The 13,494-nt window shown below is 33.5% G+C and overlaps 1 protein-coding gene across 1 annotated transcript in view; it reads right to left on the minus strand.

The window, feature by feature from the left end:
- The window catches only part of LOC139481064 (MAM and LDL-receptor class A domain-containing protein 2-like), a 147,618-nt gene that overhangs the window by 67,834 nt on the left and 66,290 nt on the right, over nt 1-13,494 (minus strand). Inside the window, exons 79-93 of the mRNA XM_071264134.1 lie at nt 12,335-12,481; nt 11,879-12,039; nt 9,337-9,532; nt 8,868-9,017; nt 8,248-8,507; nt 7,915-8,005; nt 7,310-7,450; nt 6,812-7,068; nt 5,372-5,456; nt 4,580-4,801; nt 3,770-4,126; nt 3,276-3,422; nt 2,601-2,945; nt 941-1,084; nt 254-513 (exon numbers count right to left, since the gene is read on the minus strand). Coding sequence (XP_071120235.1) covers nt 254-513; nt 941-1,084; nt 2,601-2,945; nt 3,276-3,422; nt 3,770-4,126; nt 4,580-4,801; nt 5,372-5,456; nt 6,812-7,068; nt 7,310-7,450; nt 7,915-8,005; nt 8,248-8,507; nt 8,868-9,017; nt 9,337-9,532; nt 11,879-12,039; nt 12,335-12,481 — 2,963 coding nt within the window. The remainder of the gene's footprint in view (nt 1-253; nt 514-940; nt 1,085-2,600; nt 2,946-3,275; nt 3,423-3,769; nt 4,127-4,579; nt 4,802-5,371; nt 5,457-6,811; nt 7,069-7,309; nt 7,451-7,914; nt 8,006-8,247; nt 8,508-8,867; nt 9,018-9,336; nt 9,533-11,878; nt 12,040-12,334; nt 12,482-13,494) is intronic.

Genomic DNA, 13,494 nt, shown 5'->3' on the forward strand with positions numbered 1-13,494 from the left:
ATTCATGTTACCATATATTTTAAGCTTGAAAAAGTTACTTATTTTAGTGGCTCACCTCTACCACTCATTACATAGGAAGTGGCCTTCCTGTGCTACATTGACATAAACATACTACGGAAAGAACTACCCTGACAAACTTACGGTGTAAGGCATGCGAGATGGTAGTACTACATTGACCTGAGCTGAGTAAAACTTACGGTGTAAGGCATACGAGATGGTAGTACTACATTGACCTGAGCTGAGTAAAACTTACTGTGTAAGGCATACGAGATGGTACTACTACATTGACCTGAGCCGAGTTCCACTGGTTATTCTGATTACCACTGAGACTCCATACAGTCTGGTTAGTGTTAGATATCTGTACCAGTACATTCAAAGTTCCGATTCCATTTCCAAGCATATGATACCAAAAGTGTAGACATTTGTTTGGGGTAGGATTAAACTGAGGACTCTGTAACCATGCCTTGTCTCCACTGACTCTAGGAGCACTGGATTCAATGAAGGAATAATGTCCTATAGAAAAAAAGAAGCCTTTTCTAATCGCTAGCCTTGAAAAGTTTTAGTGGATTCATCTATTTTGTATCAATTTTCGTGGATTGAGGTAAGGATGCATTTTTCCTGTCTTTGACTAAGTCTGTATACAAGTATTACAAAATTTGTCATTCATTGAACTTAAAATTTGTGCTTCACCTGAATCCATGAATTCCAGGAAAATTGGTGTTGAAAGTATAATAATAAATTCACAGTGTTACAAAACACTTATAAAACAAATAAATAGATTTTAAGAAAAAAGTACTGCATACATCAACAAGATATAACTAGTATATATACAGATATACAGCGGTTTAAATCTTTACACACCTCAACCATATTTTCTGCAGTATTTGTTTATCTCATCAAAAACAAAATCATTAAAAATTCAATTATATAACTGTCCTACCTGATCCAGAACCATCACTAACTGTATGATCACCCGTTGGTCCTGTATATTGTGAAGCAGTCTTTCCTGAGCCAACCAACCAATCAAACTGGTCTCCTTTTATATTATTCCATGCACAAAAACCTTTTTCAAAGTCACAATTTCCTGAAAGAAAAAGAAATTGGTCTGTTTACTCAATGCTGTATACAGGGATGAGAAATAAAACAAGAGCAAAAACTTGGTTCTAGAACTAGCTTACTCCATGTTATCCACAATGAACAATTGTGACACCATTTACATATAAAAATATTCTTTTTAAAAAGTTTACTTACAACAAAAGAGCAGTTTCAAAGCTCTAATTAACTTGTTAACAGAAAAGGTCTATCAAGTCTCATTCTGAATGGTATAGGCTGACATTTATTTTTTTTCAATTCAATGTATTTTCTATGACAGAAATCTTATGGGTTCAGTAAATTCAAAAAAACATTACAAGGATATTTGTGACAATATGATTTGAGGTTTCAATTTAGAAAGAAATCAACAAATTAAGTTCTCATCAAATCATAAGATGCCTTATAGAATGCAATACCAAACAAGTGAAACTGCGAGCTACTGCTCACTGATGATACCCCCGCCGCAAGTGGATAATATTAATAGTGTAAAAATATGCAAGTGTTCGGTAAACAGGAAGTTGTTGAGTGATGAATCTGAAAACGCATCACACGGTATAGCTCACTTATAAAAATCCTGAAACCAAATTTCAGAAATCCTTGTATTGTAGTTCCCGAGAAAAATGTGACGAAAATTTTTAACTTGGCTATCATGTGTAAAATCATACAAGTGTTCGGTAAACAGGAAGTAGTCGAGTGATGAATCTGAAAACGCATCACACGGTATAGCTGACTTATATAAATCCTGAAACCAAATTTCAGAAATCCTTGTATTGTAGTTCCTGAGAAAAATGCGACGAAAATTTTCAACTTGGCTATCATGTGTAAAATCATACAAGTGTTCGGTAAACAGGAAGTTGTCGAGTGATGAATCTGAAAACGCATCACACGGTATAGCTGACTTATATAAATCCTGAAACCAAATTTCAGAAATCCTTGTATTGTAGTTCCTGAGAAAAATGTGACGAAAATTTTCAACTTGGCTATCATGTGTAAAATCAGACAAGTGTTCGGTAAACAGGAAGTTGTTAAGCGATGAATCAGAAAACGCATCACACGGTGTGGCTGACATATATAAATGTTGATACCAAATTACAGAAAGGGTGGATGTGTAGTTCCTGAGAAAAATGTGACGAAAGTTTCATGGGACGGACTGACTGACGGACTGATGGACGGACGGACTGACAGACAGAGGTAAAACAGTATACCCCCCCTTTTTTAAAGCGGGGGTATAATAAAAGAAGAAACAAAATCTTAAAATAGATACAAACAGAAATTTGTATTTTTTTTTAAAATGAATAAGTTTTGTTGCATCATGTAAGTATGTTTCCATGAAACTGTCTGACAATTCATCGCTTCAGAATCTAAAGGCCTATGGGTAATATACTTTTTCATACATAAAATGAAAATATTGTCACCTCATTGGTTGAATTTCCATTCACCATCATGATGATTTTGTGAACAATATTGAAAATATTATATTTTTAAACAGAAATTGTATTCTACATTACCTGGTAGGGAACAGCCTCCACTTGAAATAGAAACATCATCAATAGCTATATCACTGTCATAACCAGATCCCATAACTCCCTCAAATAACAAAGAAAAGTTAGTTGTCGTTTGTAATGTAGCTTGTCCCAGAATCCATTTGTTGCCTTGGTTACCAGTTTTGGTAAATATTTTCTTTACTGAAAACAGCTGCCTAAGGTACACATTAAAAGTTCCCATTCGTGTTCCGTACATGTGATAGTAGAATGACAGACATGATCCAGGTGTTATGGGATAGTTTGCACTCATTAGAACAGCTTTGTCTCCTGGCCGTCTGGGTGAACTAGCTTCTGTATACATGTAATGTCCTGTAAGAGAAAACAAAGCAATAAGTGCATGTAATTTGCGTTAGGATTCATCTTTCAATCAAGCTATGAAAGACTTGTTATATTTAGTTTATTATTAACGTAGAAAATATATTCTTATTATTTAGAAATAACTTTTATTTTATTTAACTCTAAGACTTGTACATACAAAATTACGCATGAATTGCCATGTTTTGAAATTATTTTTTTTTATTTTGAATTTTGTTTAAGGAAAGGAGGAAAATTAAAAGAAAAAAAAAGAATTAAATATAGCACTATCACAAATTTTGAAAATATAAAACTAAAATTCCACAAACAGGTATAAAGTTTTACCAGCATTGGTTCCATAAGTATGATCAGCGGATGGACCAGTTCCACTACTTCCTGTACGACCAGCAGACCTAGTCCAATCAAATGTGTCTACCGTAGACTGTGTATACCCACAGATCTTGACATCTTCAAAGTTACACATTGAGGATGCTGAAGCGAAAAAAAAAAAATCAAAAATAATCATCAAATCATATTTCTTAAATAAAAGAAAAATTTTCCCATAGAAATTTTTGTTCTTCGTAGATGTATTCTACATAAAAAGACTGATTAAATGAACAAAAATAAGAAGATGTGGTATGATTGCCAATGAGACAACTATCCACCAAAGTTCAAATAAATAAGATGGAAGCAATTATATGCAACCATACTGACTTCAACAAGGAGAAAAACCCATAATGTATATCAAACCATTTTTCAATTATTCTAGAACATTTTTAAGTTATATTTTTAAAGTTTGCTGGCAAGAAAACTGACAGGGAGAATAACTTAATTCTTACATGTTGTTGCAGAGCAGGGTGAGAATGAGTATGAAATATCATCCAATCCAATATCTCCCTGATAACTGGTACCCCTAACTCCTTCAAACACCATCTGGAATGGAGTCTGACTGACAATATTGACTTTTGCCTTGTTCCACTTATTACCAAGTGTACCAGTATGTGTCCAGATTGGAGTACCAAGTTGTCCTTTCTGTTTTGTGTACAAATTAAGCGTGTTGATGTGAGCACCATACATATGGTACCAGAATGTTACACAGGCTCCACTGGTTGGATTAATGTTAAGGGAGATAATCCTGGCAGTATCATTGACTCGTCTGGGTGAAGAGCTCTCGATGAAAATGTAGTGACCTGTTCCTGAAAGTAATCAAAACATATAATAAGTCTATAGCAAACCTTATGAAAAGTCATGGTTTACGAGATATAAGATACAAAAACACTACAATATTTTCAATAATGTAAAGTTTATTTCAATGTTATCCTGTAATGAAATTGTTATAGCCACCATATTCAATGATAATTGACACTCAATAAAACTGAGCATGGAAATAGAAAATATGTCAAAGAGACAACAACATGATCAAAGAGCAGAAAACAACTCAAGGCCATCAATGGATCTTAAACACAGCAAGCAACTCAAAACATAATTCTTATCTGACAATGCTGAGCAGTAAACTTCATATTTAGTTAGTAATCCTGTATCCATTAGTTATGCCTTATTGTTAATATTAAAGCTGCTATATCTCAATATTTAACTTGATATACTAATTACTATCTGACTTTGATATCAATGCATTTTTTATAACTTACCATTCTGGAAAGTGTGGTCATTGGTAGGACCAGTCTTTCCAGTGCCAGTTGGACCACTACTAAATGTCCAATCAAATATGTCAGTCTTGTCTTGGGTCCATCTACAAATTCCTCCACTCTCAAAGTTACAATCATAAGGTGTAGCAATCCCTGGGGTGGTCATTACAGTTGAAGATGGTACAGGGGTTGTTGGTACATAGGAGGAGGCCTCTGGTGGCAGAGCTGTTAAATAAGGATGTATAATATCATTAGTTTAACTCTACCACTTATTGCTACCACAGAGGATAAAATGTATGCAGACTGTGTTGCATTTTTAAAATATAAATGTATATAACTTAAACTTAGCAATTCTGAATCAAAAGTTACAAAAAATATCAAGTTTGTTAAAATCTAACATTCATGTTCTGTGTTTTAATATATAACATGAAAACATATATAACTGTAATTAATTTAAAAATTAGAAAAATCGGAATCTAAAGCTACAAAACATATTGAACTTGATAAAATTTAACAGTCATGTTCTGTTTTTAACCATGTAGCATGAAAATGCTACTTTCTACATCAAATTCTTCTTCTACTTCTTCGGTTTCAGAAAACCATCAACATACAGATGTTTATTTTCCGTCACATGCTCGTAAATGTTTTCAATTTATATTTTGTTAAGTATAATTTAACATAGATTGGCAAGTTTTGTTTTCTTTATTTTTGTTAAATTACATATCTGTTATATTATCAATTTTTACAATTTTTCTTTGTTATTAAATTTTTTGAAATAAAGATAAAATAACTTACTAGGACATGCTGTATTAGTTAAAGTGATGTCATCCACAGCTATGTCCCCTTTGTAACCATTTCCTCGTACTGCTTCTATTATCAACTGAAATAGAAAAAAGATGGTGTCAACAAAATTTGTTTAAACCAGTGTTCCAGCATCTTAATTTTGTAGTGAGTTGTAAGCCAGCTTGCCCCTGTTGAAGGCAAATACAGTCGACTCTCGTTATCTCGAAGTCAGCCGGACCAGAGAAATATTTCGAGATACACGTAGTTCGACTCAAACGAAAACCGGAAGTTTGACAGAACAAGGGACACAACTCTTGCTTAGCTTGGTAAAGCTAAAATAAATCCGGGTGAATATGGGAAGGGGATCGGTATTCTGATATCGGATCGATGTACTTGTAGGTCAAGGTCTTTCATTAACATAATAACATTATTTTTACTTAATATTCAATTGTTTCAGTTATAACCTTTTCCCATGGCTTTTATCCGAGAGAATAATTTCCAATCGATAGTTCCGTTATTCAGGTCAGTTATAGTTGACAAAATTGTTTATTCTCGGATACAAGAAACTTTAGAAAATTTAGATTCCTCTTCATTTTGTTTTATCTCACTCTTTGTTTTCAAAAGAAAATACAACAAGATTAAAGACGCCGATTGAGTAGTTTTTAGGTGATCATCAACGTAAGTCATAATCCTTACTTTATACACACCCAAGCGCATTAGTGTAAATTACTATTAATTGTTTTGTAAACATTTTAAATACTTTTTCAAGAACATTAACAATGCATCACTAATTATTTATAAAAAATCTTAGGTAAACACTCATGGAAATAGCATGTCATAAATCAATACAGTGGTCAGTGACTGGAAATTTAATTACACGTGTATTGTCAGATTAACTTTTCAATCCATTTAAATGCCGGAGGTCATGTTTTGACATATGTGTATTAGTTCGAGATAAATAATGAATATTTAATGCTTTTGTTAACCTTGGGATCGTAAATTTAGTTCGACTCAACCGAAATTTCGACTCATCCAATTTCGAGTCATCAGGAGTCGAATTACATACATTTATATGGAACAAAATTCGGGACCACGTGCAAACTTCGACTCATCCGAAATTTCGAGTCAACCGAGTTCGAGACAACGAGAGTTAACTGTATGTAACTGTCAAATAAGGAACAGAACTAATAGCCTTTTTTCATTGCTTTTAGTTTTATTAAGTGCTTGTATGAATTTTGTGACATAAATTGATACATCATATTTTTTTTTTTTAATCAAATTTAATATTACAATCTGTTACTGAAAACTATGTTATTTTTGCTGATACTTTTTTTGCGTTTAGCTTATGATCAGTTTTTTTCTTTAACACAATTAATATACACCACCAACAACAAAAGTACATCCATAACATTAAAATTAACTACAATGCATTAACAGATAAATAAAACCTACATAGAATGGTACTTTACTGGAGAATGTGGTCCTTCCTTGAAGCCATGTGGCCCCTTTATCACCTTGTAGATCCCAAACTTTGAAATTAGATCCATTCTGTGGCTGTATCCATACTCTCAGGTTTCCAGTGTTAGGTCCATACATGTTGTACCAGAAGTTTATACATCTAGCAGAAGTAGGATTAAACAACTGACTACGAAGTTGTGCCCTGTCACCTGGACGTCTTGGATTTGATGCCTCAATAAATATATACTGACCTGTCAATACAAAAAAACTGATTGTTTAAACATATTTTGGACAATTTTATACTTGTAAAATATTCAAAATGTCAGATTCTTGTAAGTTTTGAGTAAATATTGGCCTGTTTCTCTTAGCATGATCTCATATAAGTCTTGTTAGTATTTTCTTAAGAAACAGGGTATTTTTACTTGTTCTGAAACACTTGATTGCTCTGTTCTAGGTTTTACAAGTATTTTCTAAAGAAACAATTTTTTTTACCTGCACTGGTTCCCTTTGTATGATCTGCACTAGGTCCTGTGAGGGTGCTAGATGTTCTTCCTTTTCCAAGGACCCAGTCAAAGTTATCACCAGCTTTAACATTAGTCCAAGTACAGTATCCACTCTCAAAATCACAGTCACCTGAAATGAGAAAAATACAACTTTGTCACTATTAAGTTTCAAATGTAAATGATGACATTGCTGAGAGTCTCATAAATTAGTTGATGTCTTTGAAGACAGGATTACACAAATGTTACATTTTCTAATGAGTTTTTACAAGTATAAAAGGTTTATAATATACCTGGAGGATACAGAAAAGGATATAATGAATTCTAATGAAGGTCACCAATTACCTAGACCTTGTAAAGACCTTTAAACTTATATACCGTAAACCAACTTTTTTCAGTATTCTTCTACTCGCAAAAGCTGCTGAAAAAATATATTGCTCACAAAAATGAGTTCATTTACAGTTTTCAGAAATAAATATAGGTTATTCAAAGGAAATTATTTGTATCATGTTGTTTGTAAGGCAATAATTGCTCCCTATCTGCTGTTTTGTAAGGCAATAGTTGCTCCCTATCTGCTGCTAATGAAGACTGGCTTACCTGTGAGAGGACAAGCTCCCGCTGTAGTGCTAACATCATCTAATGCAATATCACCCTGTACACCATTTCTACGGACACCTTCAAACACAACCTGTTTAATAATATAAAATAATGAGTACATAGAATGAACAATGAACACTGAATTCAATGTAGGTATGGAAAAAAATTTTAAAACTGAAAAAACAATCTTGCTTTTCATAATCAAATATTTAATATTTAACATTTTAAATCTGTTTATTAATATAATGGTTATTTCTTGAGAGTGTAAAGCTTGAATGATGTCTTCAACTAGATTTTTTATTTGGTTTCCGAATAACTTTAAAGAAAACTTACATTGAAAGCTTGTGGTGATTGTATCGTTACTTGTCCTTTGATCCAGGTGTTGCCCTGATTAAGTGACTTGCTCCATACTGCATTTATAGGTAATGTTGAACCAGTCTTTTGATAAATATTCAATGTACCAATATTTCGTCCATACATGTGATAGTAGAATTGTAAACATGTAGGTTGTGTAAAGGTCACTTGAGGACTGATTAATCTGGCTTTGTCACCTGACACTCGAGGAGCACTTGTCTCTATGTACACATACTTTCCTAAAAATTATTAAGAATCTTTTAGTATTTCATTACTTTGTTACTTTTTCTTTGGTGAATTAACAGTCAATCTTTAAATTTTGTTATCTTTCAGATTTTATAAGAGTAAACAAATTCCATACGAGGACCTATAGCTGATTATTTCTGTGTCTTTTTGGTTTCTTGCGGAGAGTTGTCTCATTGGCAATCATACCACATCTTCTTTTTTATAAAAATAATTTGGGTAAACTTTCAAACACAAGGAAGCATTTTCTATACACAAACACTTTTGCACTTCTTATATATTTTTACATGAAAGTTAATAAATACAATACTATAAACATTTGTGTCTCTATGATACAAAATAAAACAAATCCTGACCTGCAGATGTTCCAAAAGTGTGGTCAAATTTAGGTCCAGTATTTGTTGAGCCTGTACTTCCTTTCTGTTGTGTCCAGTCAAATACATCTGTCTTATCCTGGGTCCATCCAGTACAAAGAGATGAACCTTCAAAGTTACAAGCTAGACCACCTAAAAAATAAATACATTACTTGTGAACGCTGTTTTTTTATCATTGATTTATGATGTACACCCAAAAGTTTTTTGGAATTCAAGAAAATTTGATTTTATGCTTTTAACAAGTCATACGTACAAGATAATAGGGAATTTGTATTCTGTTGAATATGTAAAATCATGGTCAATTTATAACCCAAAAATCCACTCAAATTATTACTCAACAATAAAGATAGATCAGCTGGGTTTGTTCTTTTTTTTGAGAGGGGGGGGGGATAACAGAAATGTTATTATTATATATCCTCCATTGATTATTCTTCATTTTTTTTTATCATACCTGCTGCCTGACATGCTCCTGCTATCATTTTGACATCATCAATAGCTACATCACCACGGTAACTTCTTCCCACAAGTCCCTCAAACACAACCTGGTACTGAGATGTCTGTGCTGGTACCTGAACCTGTCCTTGTTTCCAGCTGTTACCCTGAGTACCTTGTCTTGTCCATAGAGCATTGCCATAATTACTTCCAATCTAAAAATAGGATAATGAGATTGTAAGCTGTCATTTCATAATATACAGTTCACAAATAATGCAGATCCAATTGTAAAAAGAAATCACCTAAATTCCAACATGACAATAATCCTGAGACTTAATAATCAGTAATTTAATTTTGGATGTAACACGTCTTCTGATTGGCTGACATTATTTTGTTATGAGCCCATAGACATAATGTGACCGTGACGTCATCAACGTTTTTTCATGGTTTTCTAAGGTTTAAAATGGAATTTAGAATTAAATTATAAGAAATGACTGTAATATTTTTTCTGTCTATTCGAAATAACATAAAAAATGTGTTGCACACTGTTAAATAACCCGCTACGCGCGTAATTCAGTGTGCACCAATTTTCTTGTGTTATTTCTTCATAGACAGAAAAAATATTACAGTCATTCTTTAAATATATTAAATGAACTTAACTTCATCTTGAAAATTTCTAGGGACTTTAAATTCAACTTTGACAGTTCCCATTAACTAGAAGCTTTCTATAGTTTTCAAATTGTCTAAAAACACATTTCTTCTTTGCACCTTTCCTATTGAAATCAGTCATAATTTATATTTGGGTAATTTCAAAATAGAATGTTTTCCTTTTATGATTTAATATCAAAATTCTCAATAACCTAAGTTCAGGAATGAATGAAAAAGCACAGAATGTATGAAATGTAATCAACTCTGAGGGGAGGGTAACATGAATGACCAAATAACACCGCTATTATCCAAATAACACTTGTAATGACCAAATATCACTTGAAATTTTAATATTACATCATATGGGTGACTTTAAAGCATTGATTATTAAGTAAAACTATATCATAAATGTATTTTATAACGTTAAGGTGATTAACAGCAAGCAGGTAAGGTCATAAAGATTGATATAAATATTGTGCGGTCATCCAAAATGGCGACCAAGGAAAACACTTGGTCGCTGTGTTGGATGTACACACTATCTCAACTAGATATCATTGAGATGGGAGCCATCTCTGTGGGCCCCGCTGTGAATAATGTGCATTAAAAAATTGTATCTTTACCATAGGACATGGGTTTGTCAACTGAAATCAAAGTTTTTGACCTTGACCTTTGACCTAGGAAGTTGTAAATAAATTATGACACACCCTTTGGTGTTGGTTTATAAACATGTCAAGTATAAACTTTGAAATGATAACGGTTCTCAAGATATAGAGCGGACACGATCTTTACCATAGGACATGGGGTTGTCAACTGAAACCAAAGTTTTTGACCTTGACCTTTGACCTAGGAAGTTGCACATAAATTATGACACACACCCTTTGGTGTTGGTTTATATACATTTCAGGTATAAACTTTAAAATGATAACGGTTCTCAAGATATAGAGCGGACACAATCTTTACCATACGACATGGGGTTGTCAACTGAAACCAAAGTTTTTGACCTTGAACTTTGCCCTAGGCAGTCGTTCATAAATTATGACACACCCTCTGGTGTTGGTTCATATACATGTCAAGTATAAACTTTGAAATCATAACGGTTCTCAAGATATAGAGCGGACACGATCTTCACCACAGGACACAGGGTTGTCAACTGAAACCAAAGTTTTTTTACCTTGACCTTTGACCTAGGAAGTTGTACACACATCATGACACGCCCTCTGGTGGTGGTTAATAAACATGTAAAGTATAAAGTATGAAATCATAATGGTTCTCTAGATATGGAGCGGACACAAAGTGTTACGGACGGACGGACGGACGGACGGACGGACGGACGGACGGACGGACAGACAGACTGATCACTATAGGGGACCCGCCTTTGGCGGGGCCCTAATAACCTAAGATCAGGAATGAATGAAAAAGCACAGAATGTATGGAAATGTAATCAACTCAGATTAATACTCAATATATCTATAAATATTTCTCTAACCCTGGTTCCCTTATCTTGTGATAAATTCATTACAAAAATTTCACTGACCAAACATATGTCTAAGAACAAGAATGTGTCCACAGTACATGGATGCCCCATCCCCACTATCATTTTCTATGTTCAGTGGACCATGAAAATGGGGGGAAATATCTCATTTGGTATTAAAATTAGAAAGATCATATCATTGGGAACATGTGTACTAAGTTTCAAGTTGATTGGAATTCAACTTCATAAAAAATTACTTCAACCCAAAACCTTTAACCTGAAGCGGGACAAACGAACGAACAGCACAACAGACGGACGGACGAATGGATGCACAGACCAGAAAACATAATGCCCATAAATGGGGCATAATAAAGTGCAAGTTTCCATAACTTTTTTCCTTTTATGGATATGATTGCATGTGATAATACCCCAATTCTCTTACCTTGATATAAACATTTAGCATGTTGATGTTTGGTCCGTACATGTGATACCAGAACTGTAAACATTGCTGCTGATTGGCTGGAACATTGGCCGATGCCAGATGGGCACTGTCATTATATTTTCTTGGTGCTGATGCTTCAATATACATGTACCATCCCTGACCTGTGAATTATCAATAAAATGTTTTAAAATATATTTGTTTGAGGTTTGGAAGGGGGAATAAACAAATAATAAAACTTAACTGTAATAAAAACAAAATTCTTTAAACTTTATCATTAGAACTAACTGCATGTAGTACTATGTACATTATGTTTAAAATATTTCTATGAACTTTTGTCTATTTTTTTTTTCAATTACTCTTATTTGACCATTCATTCTTGCATAATACTACATAAATATTATTAATGTAACCAATGTTCATAAACAAAACTAGAAGAGCCACTATATCATACCATACCTGTTCCTGTAGTATGGTCATTTGTTGGTCCTGTTAATTGTGAACCAGTTGGTCCCTGAGCTCTTGACCAATCAAATTTATCATCCTTCAAATTGGTCCAGGTACAAAGGTTACTTTCAAAGTTACAATCATATGCAGACTGGGATACTGTAAAGAAAACACTACTGTAAATTCAGTAAATTATTCATTGCATTTATTATTGCAATTTTTGAAGAATGGACAAAAGTGGGAGATTACTTATTGCAATTTCAGAAAAATATGCAAACAAATATATTTAATGAATTGTTAATGTGAGTTCTTACTACTGAGATACTCCTCTGTTTGCATTGTTTGAAAAACTCAAAACAATTCTTAATTTACAGTAATTGGTAGTTAAAACAAAAACCTTAACTTTTTTTTAATTTCTAAATCTGGTGCATTAAAAGATTGCTAGTGTTTTATATCTTTGACAATGTTAGTGTAGGGCTTCTTGTTATCATCCCTAGTCTTAACAATTTAAATACATTTCCCTCATCTTAACCCTCTTGCTGCTGGAGGGACACAATTGTCCATGTTTTTATTTATGCAAGCTTGTCCTCAGTGCTGTATCTTTTCAAATGAAAGACTAAAGATCAACCATGGTTATATTTTTCATCAATGGATCCCTCAATCATGGTTTTATTTTTCATCAATGGATCCCAAATGTAACGGTCATTATGGCATGACGTCATATATCTAATGACATCATTGTTGGATATCTAACATCACAGACGTCCATCTGTAGTATTTTCTGACACACAAAATGCAACCTTGAAAAACAACTGGCAGCAAGAGGGTTAAACATAAATCATCCAATCAAAACTTCCAATCTAAAACATATAAAAACAAGAATGTGTCCTCAGTACACGAATGCCCCACTCGCACTATCATTTTCCATGTTCAGTGGACCGTGAAATTGGGGTAAAAACTCTAATTTGGCATTAAAATTAGAAAGATCATATCATAGGGGACATGTGTACTAAGTTTGAAGTCGATTGGACTTAAACTTCATCAAAAACTACCTTGACCAAAAACTTTAACCTGAAGTGGGACAGACGGACGGACGAACGAACGGACAGACAGACGGACGCACAGACCAGAAAACATAATGCCCCTCTACTATCGTAGGTGGGGCATAAAAA

The sequence above is a fragment of the Mytilus edulis genome, chromosome 7, assembly GCF_963676685.1.
Source record: "Mytilus edulis chromosome 7, xbMytEdul2.2, whole genome shotgun sequence".
Lineage (NCBI taxonomy): Eukaryota > Metazoa > Mollusca > Bivalvia > Mytilida > Mytilidae > Mytilus > Mytilus edulis.